This window comes from Lepidochelys kempii, chromosome 1 (genome assembly GCF_965140265.1).
Source record: "Lepidochelys kempii isolate rLepKem1 chromosome 1, rLepKem1.hap2, whole genome shotgun sequence".
NCBI classification, from domain to species: Eukaryota; Metazoa; Chordata; order Testudines; family Cheloniidae; genus Lepidochelys; species Lepidochelys kempii.
The window spans coordinates 7,523,052-7,541,420 of NC_133256.1; the positions used below are offsets into that span (position 1 = coordinate 7,523,052).

Here is an 18,369-nt window from a genome sequence, read left to right on the forward strand (position 1 = left end):
CTGATTGCCCCAGCCACCTGGGGGCTGATTGCCCCAGTCCTGGTGCTGTCAGCCCCAGTCCTGGTGCTGTCAGCCCCAGGCGGCTGGTGGTTCTGTTAATACAGAGAGCTGGATAATGGAGGCTCTGAGAAATGGGATTCTACTAAGTTCAGCGTTTCATTTTAATGGTGGAAAAACACGGATTTTTATGTTTTTTTTTATCAGAGAATGTTGGGGTTTTTTTTATCGCAGAAAACTAGGATCCCTGGTGATAAGCTGCAGCTGCAATCCACCCCAGAGGTGGCAGCCACATAAAGAACCTTTTAAATGGGATCCTTCCCAATGGAAGGTGACTAGTGCTACAAGGGAGACAAGGCATGGGAGGTAATATCTGTTATTGGGCCAACTTCTGTTGGTGAGAGAGACCAGCTTTGGGGCTTACACAGAGCTCCTAGATCTGTGCTAAAACACAGATCTATAAAGTATCAGAGGGGTAGCCTGTCTCCACAAAAATAATGAGGAGTCCGGTGGCACCTTAAAGACTAACAGATTTATTTGGGCATTAGCTTTTGTGGGTAAAAAACTCACTTCTTCAGATGCATGGAGTGAAAATTACAGATACAGATATAAATATACTGGCACATGAAGAGAAGGGCATTACCTTACACTTGGAGAACCAGTGTGGACAAGGCCAATTCAGTCAGGGTGGATGTGGTCCACTCCCAATAATTGATGCATCTGAAGAAGTGGGTTTTTTACCCACAAAAGCTTATGCCCAAATAAACTTGTTAGTTCTAAAGGTGCCACCGGACTCCTCCTTGTTTTTAAGTAATTGATGAGGAGGTCTCAATACCAAGAGAAGGAAAATTGCTTTTGTAGTGAGCCAGCCACACCCAGGCCCTACTCAAGCCCAAATTAATGGTGTTGAGTTTGCAAATAAATTGTTTCAGAGTCACAGCCGTGTTAGTCTGTATTCGCAAAAAGAAAAGGAGGACTTGTGGCACCTTAGAGACTAACCAATTTATTTGAGCATGAGCTTTCGTGAGCTACAGCTCGCTTCATCCGATGCATGCAGTGGAAAATACAGTGGGGAGATTTATATACACACAGACCATGAAACAATGGGTGTGACCGTACACACTGTAACCAGAGCGATCAGGTAAGGTGAGCTATTACCAGCAGGAGGGGGCGGGAACCTTTTGTAGTGCTCATCAAGGTGGGCCATTTCCAGCCCTTGACAAGAACGTCTGAGCAACAGCGGGGGGACAAACATGGGGAACTAGTTTTACTTTGTGTAATGACCCATCCACTCCCAGTCTTTAAGACCCAGGCACTGTCCCTGCATGCAACTGATGAAGTGGGCGGTAGCTCAGGAAAGCTTACGCTCAAATAAATTTCTTAAGTCTCTAAGGCGCCAGGAGGCCTCCTGTTCTTTTTGTGGATACAGACCAACAACGGCTGCTCCTCTGAAACCCGTCCCTTTAAGGGCAGCCACCCGTTGTCACGCAAGGCTGCAGGAGGAAGTTTATTCATCACTTATGATGCCACTAGCTACCTTTTTCGGCCCGGGGGGCTGCGTTCGCCCTCTCCCTCCACGGGCTGAGCAAGACATGCTCCGACGGGCGGAGCGGGACCGCATCTAGCAGGAAGAGGGCGCGCTGCGGGGAAGCGGCCCCGCCTGCGGGAGCGGTCCCGGGGAGGGGAGCGGAGCCGCGCCGCGCCGCGCCGGGCCGGCCCCAGGCGGCGAAGGGGGAGGAGAGCGGCTGGCCAGACGCTCGGCAGCGAGGGGGCGCGCGAGCGGCCCCGGCGAAACTTTTGCAGCCGCGCCCGGGGGAAAAGCCCAGGCGCGAGCGGCGGCGCTTGCTGGTGCTCCCCTCCCTTCTCCTTTTTTGGGAAGGGAGAGAAACCACGCGGCTGTTTGCTCAGGAGCAACTCCCCCCCCCCCCCCCGCGGCTCCTGCCCGCAGCCCTGAATGTCCCATTGTCCCGGGAGCTTGGCCCCCGCCCCCCCGGGGATGTTGGAAAACCCTCGCCCTTTGCTCCGCATCGGCGCTGGCGCGGGGGCGGAGGGGGCTTCCTGGAGGAGGAGGGAGCCCGTGCGCAGCCCCCGCTCCGGCTCCTCGCAACTTCTCCTCCTTTTGTTCTGCAGGAGGAAACTTTCTCCCCGGCCCGGGGCAGAGCCGGGGCGAGCTCCGGCCAAGGAGGCGGCGGGGCGGGACCCCTCGGCCTGGGCTCCCCGCCCCCGAACCGCGGCGGCCCCGGCTGGGTCCCGGGGGCCCCGGACAACGCCCGCGGCGCGCCCGGCCCCGGCCCCGGCCCCGCGGCGCGCCCGGAGGGAGGCGGCTGCGCCCTGCCCGGGGGGATGTTAGCCCCGAGCCGGGCTGGGCTGCGGGCGCTTCGCTGCCCATTGCCCCGGGCGCTCGGGCTCGGGGGCGCTCTGGGGCGGCCTGGAGCGAGCTGAACTTGGTTGGTTGGTTTGTTTTCGGTTTTGGTTTTTGTGGCGGGGGTTGCCGCCGCCCTTGGCGGCCTGAGCGCGGGCCCCCCCCGGCCTGAGCCGGCCCCCGGGAGGGGCATGGCGTGCGGCGCGGGGAGCGGCGCCAGCCCGGGGCCCGCCAGCCCGGCACCGCTCTGGTACCACCGGGACCTGAGCCGAGCGGCGGCGGAGGAGCTGCTGGCCAGAGCCGGGCGAGACGGCAGCTTCTTGGTGCGGGACAGCGAGAGCGTCTCGGGCGCCTACGCCCTCTGCGTGCTGTGAGTCCTCCGCCCGGGCGCCACGGGGATGGGCGCGGGCGGGACGTGGAGGAGGGGGGGGGGAGGATCAGGCACAAAACCCCCTGGCCTGTGCAGGAGACCAGCAGGGCAGGGGTCGGTGCAATGGGCTGGCGCGAGCGGGCTTGTCCCGGCTGCGGGTACCCCTGCCCCGGGGCTGTATGTGCAGTGTAGGGACCGGCGGCGGACCCTGACTTCCCTCCCCGGCCCGGCCGAGCCCAGGGCGCTGGGGTGCCCCAGGGACAGGGCTTGCCCCCGGGGACTGGCTTTCCTTCCGGCCGGCGCTTCGGGGGCGGGTAAGCTCAGGGAGGAGGGGGGGCAGGAGTAAGCCCCCCACCCCGGGGGCGGGCGGTTAGATCTGCTGTCACCAGATCCTGCAGCGTGCTCTGCCAGTGTCCCGTACTCCGCCCCAGCCATGGATCAAGGCCCCCCGTGGGCTAGGGGCTGTACAGAACAGACAGCCCCAGAGAGCTGAGAAAGTTAGAGGCCATAACACTCTGTGTGTGTGTGTAGGGACAAGCTCCCCTACGCAGAGCTGTTTGTATAATGGACACCAGCATCCAGGTATGGCGGTTGGACCTCAGACCTGTGAATCCGGTGGTCCAGCTGCACATCTCTCTTGGGCAGCGGGAGTCGGTATAATTGGGACTGTAGTGCCTAGCGCCAGCCCCAACCAAGGTAAGGGCCCCAAGGTGCTACCGGAGACCGCCTTGAAGGATTTACTAGGGACAGTGGGTGGCAGCAAGATCGGGCTAGGGTGGGAGGGGGCACCTGAGGCACGGACCAGCCATGTGATTCGCCCCAGGTCAGGCCGGGAGGCTGTTGCGGGCCTGGGATTTGAATCCAGACCTTCCCCAGTCCATGAAGGTTTTGCTTGGCGGGTTCTCTGGCTCCAGTGATGGGAGTGACAGAAAACCCCAAAATGAGGTGAAATAAACCCAGGGCTGGGGGCCTAGGGTTCTACTCCTGACTCTGCTACTGATTTGCTGTGACTGTTAGGCATGTCCCTTAACTTCTGTGTGTCTCAGGCCAGGTCTACACTTAAAACTGATAACTTCTGTGTGTCTCAGGCCAGGTCTACACTTAAAAGTGAGATAACCTAGCTATGGTTCTGTGCAATGGAATTAGGTCAACCTAAGGCCCTGTGTAGACGCGGCTGGGACGAGGGAAGAATTATTCCATTGAGCCATTTACCAGCGGGGTGGGGTAGCTACATGGATGGAAAAACCCTTCTGTTGATGTAGGATGCGTCTATGCTCCAGGTCAGAGCTGGGCCACTGCAGTGTAAAGTGAGGGGGTGATCCTGCCTCCCAGTGGGGCAGGGCTGGGTTGTTGGGTAAAGTGCTAGCTACAGGTCCCCTTCCTTGACTGGCCTTGCAAGGTAGGATGCAAGGTGTCTGCAGCTGAAAGAGATGAGAAGGCAGTTCCCTCTTTGCTCATGGCGTGAATCCCACTGCACTGTGGGTCTGGTCCCCTGCAGAGTCAGCCATTCCCCCTCCCCGACATGGCGTGTGGGCCTGTCCCACATTAGGATGGGGGAGAAAAAACAGAACCCATGATTGAAACCCCCCAGACATGGGCAAGGGGTTCTGGGGTGGGGGATTGGAAGCTCAAGTGATGGGTGGGACTGTAAGAGCCAGCTTAGGTGGGCCGGGGCATGAGATGACCTTTGAGGCTTTGATTTTGAAATCAAAATCCTGCTCCTGCTCTTGGGGAGTGTGACAGGGAGGCGTTTTTCCATCGTTAACCCCCCCAGCCAGTCCCCTTTCCAACTGTTGGACACTCGACTTAACTCGCAGCAGCTGGGGCTCAAGGATGTGCTGGAGCCCGTGTAGGGTCAGCGCCGATGCCAGGCACCTTCCAGTGCTGGAGGAGCCGGGTTCCAGGCTGCGACGTTCAGATCGGAGCTTCGGCCGAGTTTACAAGGGTGTTGTAGGTCCAGCCCATTACTCTCTAACAAATCTCTGGCCAACTGGGACCCCTCCTTGCACAGAATTTCACAACCGTCTGGCTGCAACTCAAATCCACCTGCTTCTAAAGCCCAGAGTCCTGCCACTTTTGCTGAAGGAGAATCCCCATGAATTAGCAGTCTTGGGCCTATGCCACACAGTGGAGGAGTTTGAATTCCATCCAATAGAGGTCAGTGTTCCATGTCCACACTTGGCAGCTCATTACAGTAGCAACGGGGGCCAGTCACAAAACTCAGAGCGGCATCCGGACTTCCTCAGACTTGTTTGGATCCAGGCCTCATGCTGCCTCATGTTGCATCCTTTCACTGTGCAGGTCTCAACGCTGGGCTCCGTGCAGCATCTGCTGGGGGTGGTTTGTCCTGTTTCACTCTAGAAAGGTCCCATTGTTGTGCCCTGACTTTCCTTTCTCTGCAAATCTCACCCGTCCCGGCTGCAAATCTCACCCGTCCCGGCTCCTTGTCTTGGTGCCTGGGAAAGGGTGCATGGTCGCCCCACTGACACGAACCCTGCCACGGGGCTAGAACTTGGTGCTTCCCAACATACTAGGTCAGCCGGCTACAGGAGGGCAGCCGAGAGGCCTGAGCTGCTCCGTGACCTTGAGCAAGTCGCTTCCTGTCTCTGCACCTAGTGGGTGGTAGGTGGTGGTAAGAACCTGCCTGCGCTGGGTGTTTGTAGCAGGCCCGTCTTGGGCAGCAGCCACTGGTAACCCATGGCTAGGGCAGGGAGGGGGAACTAGAAGTACCAGCTCTCATTAACCGTGGCTGCAGTCCAGTCGGCCCACGCCGGGGGCCATCAGTCTATCCCTTTGAGGTGTGTGTCCTTAGTGGGCCAAGTGAATCCGTGAGCCTGCAGGGCTCGGGCAGCCTGTCCAAACTCCCTGGCACAGCCGATTGCCACTGGCAGAGGGAATGAGACATTCAATGGGGAGATGCCCAGTGAGGCCGTTGCCAGGTTCCCTATGGGTGCCCACCTCCCTTCTCTGATACGGCCCTGCCAAGGGGACAGTTATGTTGCAACGTCCCGGCAGGGCTGTGTGCAGCATAGTAACTGTGTCATAGGTCCTCTACTGCTACCGGCTAATGGGGATTCTCCTTTAGCTCAAGTGGCACGGCCTGGGCTTCTTGGAGCGGACAGATGAGGGGGGTCTGTCTCTGCTGTGGACAGGTGATGACCACCGGGAAGCCGCAGGTAGCTGGGGATATTCTGCCAACACATTGCGGTGTGTGGCTGTGGGACTGGGGCCCTCTTGAAGCCTAGGGATCTCTGGGCACTCTGCCAATCAGCCATTCGGGCCCCTGATTCCAAGTAAACAGGTGGAATGTGATGTCCGGACTCCGGGAGAGGGGTGCAGCCAGAGGTTAGGGAATGAAGAGTTTTTTTTGGTACGGCAGCTTCCGCAGACCCGCCTGGGAGCAGTCTGGGCTCACACTGGAACCCCTGAGCAATGAATTTGGGCCTCCCTTCATGAGCCAGGCAGCAAGTGTCCCTGCTTTGTGCTTTTATTACAAAATCCATCTGCCCCAAGCCAAGCCAGTCAGCTGCCTGCGACCGCCCTCGTCGCAAAGGTCTGGGGATCTGTACGGATCCCTTCCTCTCAGAGAGAGGAAACTATCCTCTAGTCCGGCCCCTCGGCGCCCGAGCAGGGCTGTGCTGGCTGGTGTTTCTTTAGAGGCGCTGGTTCTGCGGGTGACCTGGGCTGGGTTGGGTTGCGTGGGCAGGGCTGAGGTCCGCTCACATGGTAGCCCTGGAGGAAATGACCTGGCGATTTTCTGTCGCCTCGTGGACCAGTTCCGCGATTCTCTCAGTCTTGTCTAGTCAGCGCTGCTCGGGGGCGAGGCGTTGCCGAGGCGCTGTGCTAACTTGGCCGCTGGCGTGGGGGACACGCGGGGGTTTGGGTGGCGGCGGGGATGCCGCGCGGCGTGGGCAACGGCACGGCCGGAACGCTGCCCCTCCTGCCTGCGCCATAGGAAAATCCCCGCGAGTAGCGGGCACTCGAGTGACTCTGCATCTGCCCTGTCGCGAGCGGAGAAACCGCTCGCCCGCGTGCCAGTCAGTGGAAGTATTCCAGCTTGGGTAGCAGCAACATCGGGAAATCCCAGCCCGGAGCAGGGCCCCACGAGTTCCGGTGGGGACGGCTGTAGGGGAGAGGGTCCTGGAACAGAAAGTATTTGAGAAATACCACACTGGAGGGAGCTTGCGCCTTGCCGAAAGCCACAGGGCAAAGCTGGGCTGGGAGCTCAGCGCTGCGGGATTCACCATTTAGGAGCCCATCTTTGTGAATCCTGCCCCCCGCCCCCAGCCCTGTGCTCTAGCCACTAGCACACGCTGCCTCTCAGCCCACAGTGCCGGGGGGCTGGGCTGCGCCGGGCTGGGTGCTCTGGGCACCCTGACTGTTTGCCCGCCTCCTGCTGTGAGCTCCTCCTGGCCTTGGAGCCCCCGAAGGGCTGGCCCTGGAAAAGCAATTTCCTCTCTTCGCAAACACGCTCCAGCTCCAGCTGCTGCCCTGGGCACAGTGCCGAGTATGCCCGCTCCCTCCCCTCATGCATGGTGCCTTTGTGCTGTGGTGAGAACGCTCTGTTCCTTCGCGCCGCACAGAGAAGGGCCAGCTTTAATTACACAGCCCCCCACCCCCCTGCTTCCCCACGGAGAGCGCTTCCCTCCTCCCCCTGCCCCCATGGGCTTTCCACCCTCTCCTTGCTTGTTACCACCGGGCTGCTGCCTCAATGGCAGCTTTGTGTCTCCTTGGGGCCTAAGGAGAGCCCCGGCAATTGCACTGTAGGTGCTGGACTGGATCTTCTCCCCTGGGCTCCCTGCTGGGGGAGGGGGCACGCGAGTTTCCATGGCTCTGTCACTGTTTGGCCTCTTGGCTGAGACTCATCCTCCCCCTCCCCACCGCGAGATGTGGTGGGGGCGCTTGTCCGCTGGGCTGAGATGGCTCAAACTCGCTTCAGCTAGGCCCCCGAACAGTCAGGGGCTGGTGTTGTCTGTAAATGACAGCAGCCCTGGGCTGGATTCAAACCAGCGGCTGAGAAGGGACGGAGGCTGGATCTTTCATGGGCTGCCTCTGCCTTGCCCACCGCCATTTCTCCATCCAGGCAAATGGCCGGCAGAGACCTGGGCAAGCTGCCCTGCTCTGACCCAGCTGATGACTGGGCTCCCCGGGCCTGGGTCTGTTGCCCGTCCTGGATCCCGGCAGCTCTGTGTGGGCTTTTCACCGAGAGAGAGGGCATGGAGGTCGCCTGGCGCCGTGTGTGCCTGAGTCGCGGAGGGCAAAATAAACCACTGCTGGGACCTAAAAATAACTCTGCGTGGAAGTTGGACAGGGAGTGTTCCTGGGTTACAGGAAGGCAAGCGGGTTCCTTAACCCTTCGCAGGGTTCCACCTTCACAGATGCGCTGGCGGCCCCTGGGGAAATCTTTAAATGTGGCCGTCTCCTGCTGTCACGCCTCGCCCCCTATCCCGGGAGGAGCCGGCGCCCCCGTGGGTCGGTGTGAAAATCCGGCCTGATGGCTCTGGTTCGGGAAAGGTTGACTAATGATTAACGGACGCGAGCCGCGCGTTCGTTCGGTGGGTGGTTACAGGCGCCTCAGGGGAGGGTGCGCTGGAGGGTTTCAGGAACTGATTAATCTGCAAACGGCTCTTTAACCCTTTATCCACGGTAGAAAGCGTGATGGAGAAATCAGCGGTGAGCTCTGAAGGCTCCGGGTTTTGGCTGATCTGAGCCAGTTGAGGCTGCAGCACTGGCTTGGCCCTGAAGGAAGGACGGCCTAAGGGGTTCTGGTGCCATGTTGGGAGGCCGCCAGGCAGTTCTCAGCTCTGCCCCGGACTCCGTGTGACCATGGGCAAGTCACTTCATGTCCCAGTGCGTCAGTTTCCCAGCTGGGAGTAATGCCGGTATTATCCTTTAGCTGCAGCATGGGGGCCCCGGGCTCTCCCTGCACAGAGCAGGGCCCTGTTGCGCTGGGCGCTGTACAAACCCAGACACTCCCTGCCCCAAAGAGCTGCCTGGCCCAGCACTGCCCTGCTTCCCCGGGCAGAGTGAGGAGGGATACAGTCTAGAAAGCAGAGCACTCAGCTGTTAGGGTAAAAGTCTTACCAGCGCTTTAGATCTACCTACCTCTGCCGGGAGAGGGGTGCAGGGCGCATTCCCATTGCTCTACCTTGCTGATTCGTGACCTTTTCCCTGCAGCCGCTCCTGTTCCCCCAGCACTGGAAAAGCCTGTAGGAGCCCCATCCGCCCCCTTCTCCCCAGGCAAAGCCCCTGGCCGCTCCCCTCCCTCCCCCCCATTGTCCGGCTCTGACTCGTCCTCCCCATTGATCTGGCTAACAGAGCAGGTATTGACCCGCGGGCCTGCTGCTGGGGCAGGCGCCAGGGAGCAATGCCGCAGTGTCTGCTGGCACTTGCCGAAATCCCGAGAGGAGGGAAGCTGCTGACCTGCCGACTGGCCCCTCTCGGGGTCAGTGGGGTCAGACCAGCCTTCAGAGCCTGCCCGCTGTGGGCTGGGGATCTCGTCCGACTGGCTCAGCTCTGCCGCTTGCTGCTGGGCCGAGCGCTGGGGGTGAGGGGTGCAGCCAGACCCTGAAATCAGCAGGAGAGGAGAATCTTTATTTTTCTGCCCCCTGGCCCCAGGGCAGAGAGCTGCCAGGCGGACAAATGAGAGGATCACAGCTGAATCCAGGGGCATGCACCCAGGCACCCTGGGCCTTTGAGGGGCGCTCCTGACTCGGGGTGCTGATCCCCCGTGCAGTGCAGCAGTCGGAGAGGGCATTAGCATGGGGGGGAGGGGGCCCTGTTGGGGGAGGGGATGTTTGCCCAGGAGGGGATGTTTGCTCGGCAGAGGGGGAGACATTCCTCTCGCAGAGGGTTCTGCCGTATTGATTTACAGAGCAAAGGCCACCAGCGCTGGCAGCTCGGCCGGCCGCGCCGGGCTGCTGGAGCGGAGATGGCCTGAGCCCCACAGCTGGGAGGCTTGGAGCCAGGTTGCCGAGCCATGGCATTCCTCTGTCGTCAGCTGGTGCCCAGGCCCCAGAGCAGCAGGGCGTCCCTCCCCTCCCCCGCCTGGTTGAATCATCGTCAGCACCCACCGCATGGAGCCTCAGGGAAACTGCACGGATTATCCAACCCGTCCGGCTTTGACGAGCTCCTGATGTCAGGGAGGGCCTGGCCAGTGCTGACTGCTGCCAGCCCCATCCCCAGGATCCATTCCCAACCCCTGCCACGTCCCCAGCCTGGTACATCTCCCTCCTCCCCCCCCCCCCCCCCCGCCTCCAACTTCAGAGGCAGGAATGGCCATGCGGCATCAGACCAGAGCTGATGTCCTGACAGCAGCCAGGACCAGCTGCTTTAGAGGAAGACACCCCCGCAGAGACAGGCAGTTATAGGGGAGAGAGCCTTCCTGACCCCCTCAGGCAGGGGCTGGTTTAAGCCCTGAAGCCTGAGGATTTATATCCCTTATGCATTTTAATCCTGGCTACCATAACTGCAGAGATTCTTCTTATCTCTCTACCTGTCTTTACTCTAGCAGAGTTCTTGTGGCAATGAGTTCCATGAGTTAACCACACAGCACGTTTTCTTCGCTCAGTCGTACATTCTAGTGCCTTGCCAAGATAACTGGTTCCAGGCGGCAGCTCTGTCTTTTCTCTCACTGCCGCGGCCCTGGTGTGACTGAGTTGGTTCACTCCCTTTCCCTCTGACTAATGGTAATTTGTATGACAGCGGCACCCTCTGAACCCAGGGCTCCATTGTGTAGCCCCGCAGCCCCCAGCGGTGTCTTATTCCTCGTTACTTTCCTCTGAGCATCTAAAATAGCCCAGACGCATCAGCCCGCATCGGGGCCTTGCCACAGCCCCACTGCAGCCCAGGGAGATCGGGGTGTAGTAAATAGCTGGCCACTTCACACAATGGCTCTTTGTGTTGCTCAGCTGCCCGCTGGAGCTGAGTCGCTGGCTGTCAGGGTGGGATTAGTCAGGAAGAAATCAGTAACCCAGCCCTCCGGGAGCCCCGAGCAGCATGTGACTTCCACAGGCCCTTGAGTCAGGGGAGAAGCTGGAGCCTGCAGAATACGGCGTGGCTCTCCCAGCATCTGGCCAGGGCTCCCCACAGGGGGCATTGGCATGGGTTTTTCAGTGTGGGCATGGGGGTGGGGAACAGGGTACACCTCTGGGCTGCCCCAGACTGGTGAGCTTGCTGCCCGTGTCGGCTCTCAAAGCTGAAGACGTGGGGTGTGGGAATTGAGGCGTCTGGGTTCCATTCTTGGCTCTTTCACCGACTTTCTCGGCTCCGTTCCTCAGTTTCCCCTTCTGCAAATGGGGAATTGCCACCCCTCCCCCGGCTGCCACTCGGGCTGGGAGGGTTCACGCGGGTAGAGGGGTAAGCCCTGTGCATGGAAGGCCTATGGAATAGTTTTCATCATCATCATCCTGGGAACAGCGGATAGCGGAGGTTCCTCGACAGCATGGAGCTAGGAAATGGGTTGGGGGCACCCGCTCCGACGCTGCGCTCACCCCCTCGTTCCCACTGCCCCCTGCCCTTGCGTCTCTGCAGGGGTGGGGTCTCTCTGCAGGGACGTGCTCTGCTGTGCTTGCTCCCCTCATCCTGTGAGGTGCCCATGCCCCTGCAGGGCTCTGGGCGGGGGCTAGTGGTGGCATAGAGCAGGGAGTTCTGGCGTGGCAAGCAGATGGGATGCCCGTGGGAGTTGGAGCTGGTAGAAGGAAGTTTGTACAGGCTGAGCTGGCATCTAGCCAGGCGTCTTGTTTTCACAGCTCAGGGTACCGCCAAATACATCTTTGCAATGGATCCTGGCCCCATGCTGTTCATTCCAGCAGCGTGTCCTGGTGGGTAGGGTCCCTGGACGGAGATTTGGGACACCTGGGTTTATCCATGGCTCTGCCTCTGACTTGCTGGGTGACCTTGGACATTTCCCCTCTCTGTGCTCCTCTCCCCTCCATCTGTTTAGCCATCAGGCTCTCCAGGGCAGAGTGGGTCTCTCGCTCTGGGTGCAGCCCTTGTTTCTAATTCATGGAAGGGTGTGAGAGAATTTCCACCCTCTCTCGCTGACGTGCAGCCACCTCTGGGGTGAAGCATAACGGTTGTTTCCCAGCACACAGCGACACACTGCAGCCGTTCAGGACAGGAAGGGAAGAAGATTATAATGGATCCATTTGAAAACTGCAGGGGAAATTGACGGAGGCAAGATGGAATTAACCATGCTGACCAGGATATTGTGGCCGGTCCAGGGGATCGAATAAACTCAAGGGATCGGGCCCTCTTCTCCAAGAACGGCGCCCCCGAGGCTACACGAGCAGAATCCCGTGCCGCCCTCCGCGCTCCCCCTGCCTTTGCATTCCATACACAGCCCCACAAGTCAGAAATTCATCTGTAGAGACTGAAAGGAAGGGGCCGAGCGGTGACTGCCGTTGGCTCAGTGCTGAGTCAGAGCGCCGGGTGCCGAGTCACCCGCCCTGCTTCCTGCATCACCCTTGCTTGCCCTTGGAAATCTTCCCTCCAAGGCCTGGCCTGACCCTGAGCTGGGGAGAGCTCATGAGAAAGCAGCTTGGGGCTGCCTGCATACAGCTAGTATTGTGTTAACTGGACGCAAAGGGAAGCTGGGGCAGGTGCTGGGAAGGAGAGAGACAGGAAATAGAAAGCAGAAGGACTGTCAGATTTCATGCAGATCTTTACTGGAAGGGGGCGTCCCCTGTTCCCTGGCAGGTTCTTACCAGCAAACAGGTCATTAAACTAGAAACTGACTTTCAAATCACCCTTGATTTGCATACTTCAGGGATCAAAGTGAAAGGCACCAGCCCTGAAACTTCCCCTTTCATAATAGCAACTCTCTGCATCTCTGGATCTCAAAGGACTTTACCGAGGCCAGTATCATCATCCCCACGGGGGGAAACTGAGGTACGGCGCAGAAGAGTGACTCATCCCTGGCATTGACCAAGCGAGGAATAGAACCTGGGGCTCCTAAAGCCCTCTGCAGTGCTCTGGCCACTAGACCTTACTGATTCCCAGGCCTTGGCAGTAACAGCACGACCCATTGCCCTGTCAATGTGCCTCAGTCCTGTGCCAGCGGGACCACCAATATGCTTGTGAGGGGAGCTCAGATGCCCCTAGGGTCGTTACTAAGTGCAGGGGGGTTGCCTGAGGGATCTCAAAGCAGAAGATGTTCTCGTATCTTGCGGTCTTCAGCCCCCTGCGCGTGCTTTGGATTTAGTTGTGGGGAGTGAGTTTGAAGGGTATTTCTAAGATATTCATCATAGAACAAACCATTCTGTGTGTTATGGCCCCTTGTATGTGCCGGGTGCTGCAGGGACCCTGACTGAGATCAGGGGCCCCTTGTATGTGCCGGGTGCTGCAGGGACCCTGACCGAGATCATAGACACTGCGGGTTAGGTTGGCTTGGCTACAGTGCTCAGGCATATCGATTTTTCACACCCTGTGCGTTGTAGTTTTAAGGGCGGAACTGGCCTAAGTATCGGCAGGTGAGAGCCAAAGTATGGTCATGGACGGACAACTGGCCAGAGATGGGAATGAAAAATAGGCTGAAACGGTCTAGAATCATAGACTAGCAGGGTTGGAAGGGACCTCAGGAGGTATCTAGTTCCACCCCCTGCTCAAAGCAGGACCAATCCCCAGTTTCTGCCCCAGCTCACGAAATGGCCCCCTCAGGGATTGAACTCACAACCCTGGGTTTAGCAGGCCAGTGCTCAAACCACCGAGCTCTCCCTCCCCGCTCTGTTTCCATCGTGGCAGCAAGCGCCCCGTGGAGGGCTCAAGGCTCTGAAAAATTCTTTCAGTGCAAACTCCATGAAATTCAAGACTTTGCCACTTACACAGTGATGAATTTTACTAGTGTGTGCACAAGTCTCCCGATGTCTTCATATATACTGACTTCAATGGTAGCCATATGCATGTAGTAGGCCCCGGGTCATTTACTGTATGTATTAATGATCTGGACAGGGCAGAGTTGCCGACCCTGAGGGGGTGGAGACCCAGCTTTCCTGGGACAGGCTCCGCTAAGGAGAGCCAGTCCATCCCAAGCCATCTCTGAGTCACAGGTGTGAAGGAGGCCGTTCGCTAAGGAGCTGTCAGGTTTCGAACCCGGAAATCTTTCGCCGCTCTGCCACCACGGTGCGCCAAACCACTGCCCCTGCCCAGCAGCCTTCCTGCTAACGGCCGTGTGCCCAGGCAGTGTGCTCAGAGGTTGCCAGCTTGCGAGAGAGGCCCCAGGAGGAAGAGGAAGCTGTTGTTTGCCGGTTGCTGCCTGGCCTTGCCATGCCGGATCCTGCCTCTCCACCCCCTGAGCCAGCCCCTCGTGTTGGATCCTCCAGCTGCGCTCCCCTGCAAGAACTCTGACCGTTGTCCGGGATTGCCTTTGTTCCCCATCACCCTCCCCGTCACCCACACACATGTGGCTACGGCTCTGGGCCACCCTGGCCACTGGACGTCTAGGTCTAATGAAGGGTAACGAGGGCTCAGTTGGGAAGGTCCTGAGAAGAGGGTTTTCTCAGGGGAACTGGCTAGGGGGAACCTGGGAGAGGTGCTCCAGAGGAACTACCCACCACTGCAGAGGAGAGCTGTGCGGCTAGACCTTTGCAGGGCCCGAGCCCAGAGGGCACCCTTCCCCAGATGATGGCAAGAGGCCAGACTTTAGAAGGGGGTCCTGGGCCAAGAGGGTTTTACTGGTAAGGAGGCTGGACAGAGGCAATGGATTGGCTGCAGGGGAACAGACAGACCAAGGTTAACTTGGCCCCTCCTGGTTAGGAGGCTGGAGGGAAGGATTGTTTAATCTTGGGTTAAATAAACCAGACCTCTGAAGGGGCACTGTTCCCAGCAGAAAAGCCTCATTGAACTCACTGCAAACCCATTAGGGGAAACTGAGGCAGGCATATACCCCCCAGCCCCCCCATGGCTCTGTACCGGGCCACCAGGGTGTGTGGGGAGAGACATGTCAGTCTTGACTCAAAGGGGAGATCTAAGGGTGAAATTCCCACTTTAACAGGGGGTGAGCAGTAAAGAGGCAAAATGTTCAGATGACACAAAATTATGTAGGTTAGTTAGGGCTTGAGAGAACAGTGAGGAATTTCAGAGAGACCAGACCAAGCTAGGGGAGAAATGGCAAATGAAGTTCACTTTCGATAAAGGCAAAGTAATGCATCTTGGAGGTGAAGAATTAAACTGGTCATGCACCTTCCAGGAGTCTAAATTAACTGTATCAACTCTGGGATGGGACCTAGATGTCACTGCAGCCAGCAGTCCTCTGCTCCAGGTGCAGCTGTGAGAAAACAAACAAACTAGGTGTTACAAGAAGCTGATGAAAGGAAACGTTTTCTCACCTCATGTGCATGCAGACTGTGGAACTCCCTGCCACAGGAAGTCATCAAGAGCAAAATCTTAACAAGTCTGAAAAAGGGCGTGGACGGTCACATGGAGAACAAGAATAACCAGAGTTATAATTAATGCCAACAGACAGTTTGGCAGCGATATTAAACCTCAGTCTGCAGGGCTCGAGCTGATCTGTAACAATCAGAATCCAGGCCTGGTCTACACTGCAGAGTTAGGTCGAGGTGAGGCAGCGTACATCGACCTCATTAAGTCAGCGTGCGCTCTCCAGCCGTGCTCCAGCTGGCGTAAGCGCCCTACTACGCCGACGACATAACTCCACCTCCATGAGGGGCGTAGGGCTTCTGTGGGTGTAGTTAGGGCCATGCAGTAGACACTGCAGGTTACTTATATCGGCTGTTGGCTGTCAGTGTCAGTTTGCCGTGAAATTGACAAGAAAGCCGGGCCAGCATCCCACAGTGGGTGGGGGGCTCCAGCAGGAGCCTGGCTGCCCTCTGGGTTCCCCACTCCTGGCTGGGCTGCCCACCAGGTCCCTGCTCCCAGCCTAGCTGCTGCCCGGGCTCCCTGCTCCCTGCAGGGAGTCAGGCTGCACTGAGGCTCCCTACTGGGTGGCCAGGAGCTGCCTGGACTCCAGCCACAGAGCTTCCTGCTGGGAAGTTCCCCCTAGCCCTTTGCCCTGAGAAAACCCTCTTCTCAGGACCTTCCTGGGGGCAGCCAGGCTCCCAGTGGTGGGAAGTGTGGAGCTGAGAACCCAGGGGGGAAGCTGGGCTCCCAGCAGCGAGGAGCAGGGAGCCAAGAGCCCGGGGAGGCAGCCAGGCTCCCGGGAGGGGGGAGCCCAGGCTTTCAGCCCTCCCCACTGCCCCTCTGAAGTCAGTGGAAGCACTTCGGGTGAGGACGCGCACCACGAGCAGAAGGAGGTTCTGTAGACGTGAACCTATCATAGGTTGACTGAAGTGTCCAGCGTAGACGTGCCCTTAACATACAGGCAGATTCCCCCATACCTGTCTGCTGGGGTTCCCACACCTTCCTCGGAAGCGGCTGGGGCTAGCCCCTGCCAGAGCCAGGAGCCTGGGCTGGACGGAGCCCGGGGCTGAGCCAGCATGGGAACGCTCTCCGGGATTATTATTCCCATTTGACAGAAGAGGAGCTGAGTCACAGAGAGATTAAGGGCTAGATTCTCATCTCTGGCTGAGCTCAGCTCTTTGCAAGGGCGTGGGGAGATGTCAGGGACCTTCCTGCAGCTCCTGGCCCTGGTGATCCGTCTGCACTAGTCCGGTGTAAATTCGAATAGTCTCGGGGCTGCCCTAACCTCGGCGACTGGGCCAACAAGTCCGCTCGTCGCTCGGTGCCCCCTTGTGGCCAGGCGTGGCGTAGCCGCTCTCCCACCCCCGCCGGCCGTCCCTCCAGAGCCGTGCTGGTTTCTCTGCCAGTGACTCGGCACTCCGGCCGGGTCGCCATCGTAACCCCACCCCGGCCAGAGTCACGGCTGGCTGAACTAAACGTCCAAAAATGTCTTTTACACAAACAGAATCCTTCCGCCTTCTCTGGGGCCCTTCCTCAGCCTCTCCTGGGCTCAGCCTGCAGCCCCCCTTCCTGGGGGCGGGTAGGAGAACCCAGTCGCACCCTCCGGCCCAGGGCCCTGTACTGCACGACCAGGGCTGCTCCTCTACCAGAGGTTTTCCCTGGGCCGCTTCCTAACCCCACCCTCTGGGTCTCCCAATCTTCTCCCTGCTTTAGGCAGGGTCTTTCCCGGGGCTCTCTATCCTCACTCCCTGAGTTTCCGGCCTGGCTTTCCCCAGCTGGGCTTGATCCCCACTTACTCCTGGTTCTCCCTCCCATTCCTGCACCCACCTTCTGCCCTTCCTGGGGAGCTGCCTGCTTCCCCTCAGCTGGGGCTCGCTGTGCAGTCAGGCTCTGCAGTCCATGGGGCAGATCAGCCTAGGGGACCCTATGCCAGCGATGCGCCCACAGAGCGGTGCTTCCCCTCCCCACCTGCTTCTCTCCCCTTGCTTTCCCAGACATACCCAGTGAGGGATGGAACTGCACAGTCAAGGATCCAAATACCCTTAACTCTGCCCCTGCCGTGGTGCTCTGAGAAAATCAGACCGTCCTACCACCTGATCCAGCCAAAGTGCCTTCCCCGTAACACCACGCTGATTGGTCTGCTCTCCCGCCCTTGTGAGGAGACACGAGGTGCGCGTTCCCGATCAGGCTAAAATAATCCTTTCCTGCGTGGCGGCTGTGTCCATCAGATGCGCAATTAGCGGGAGCCTCTGTCTCCTTTGGCGGTTTTGTGAAACATCCACCTGTGTGCACGGCTCCTGCGCTGAGTCAGAGGCGCTCTCCCCATTCTCGGGGAAGATCCCAGCAGGGTTTGAAGCTTGTGGCTCGGTCTGTCGGTGGAGCTGATGCTTTGCACAACCAAAGTCTAGCTGTGTTGACCTCCCATGCTGCACGCTTGGTTGATGTTAGCAAAGTATTTGCTTGGAGACGGGGAGGGGTGGGCTCATGTGTCTGAATCACTGCCCTCTAGTGGATGGAATCAGAATTGCTCAACTGGGTGTCATAGCCCCAGGACTGCGAACAGCTGATGAAGATTCTCTCTTAGCTCAGTAGCAGAGGCTGGTTATTCTGGAACAGCCAGCTCAGCAGTCAGTCCCTGCTGTTGGTGGGGGTGGCCACTCTGCGCAGCATGGGGACAGGTGGGTTTGTTTGTTACCATGGCTGTTTAGTTTGAATGGGGACCGCTGTGAAGAGCGGAGCAGCTCCAGAGTCATGGCATCTGGATCCAGAACCAAATCAAAACTTCCTTGCGGCCCAGGCAGCTGGATCTGGTGTTCTGGGTCGGACCCGTCTCAAATGGGAAGTAAGCAAACTGGGCTGTTACGTGCATTGACCCGTCCCCGCAGGGGTAAGTCGTGAGTGTCCCGTTGAGTTAGAACAAAGCAGAATAACTTGGCTTGAGTCTGGGATCCGCTGTCCGCAAACCCTGCCTTACCCACTGAAATTTCCCTGCCCTTTTATCTTTTTTTTTTTTTTTCATGTGCATTTAAATACAGTTGGTATTTTTAGATTTCCTTCCTCGAGGGTGAAAGAGGCGGGCGTGCGGTCACAGTGAGAGAAAGTATGGTCTAACGTCCTGTGGCCAAGTCTCTTCGATGCCTCTCATCCTGGCTCCTCCCACGCTTTCAGGTCGAGTCACCTTTCGGGACCTCCAGCCAGCCGCTCGCAGTGGGGCGTGGGATCCTGATGGACTCTGTGCGTGCAACCCCCTTAGCTGTCTTCTCCTTGCCCCCGGGGCATCGTT

The 18,369-nt window shown here is 58.6% G+C and overlaps 1 protein-coding gene across 2 annotated transcripts in view; it reads left to right on the forward strand.

Annotated features, from left to right (window-relative positions):
* The first annotated feature begins 1,744 nt into the window (after positions 1 to 1,744).
* INPPL1 (inositol polyphosphate phosphatase like 1) overlaps positions 1,745 to 18,369 on the forward strand; it is a 75,320-nt gene continuing 58,695 nt past the window's right edge. For both annotated transcript variants that reach the window (XR_012157509.1, XM_073333644.1), the window contains exon 1: positions 1,745 to 2,729. Coding sequence is in view for 1 of the 2 variants with exons in the window: in XM_073333644.1 (XP_073189745.1) it covers positions 2,551 to 2,729 (179 nt within the window). In the remaining variant the exon portion in view is untranslated. The remainder of the gene's footprint in view (positions 2,730 to 18,369) is intronic.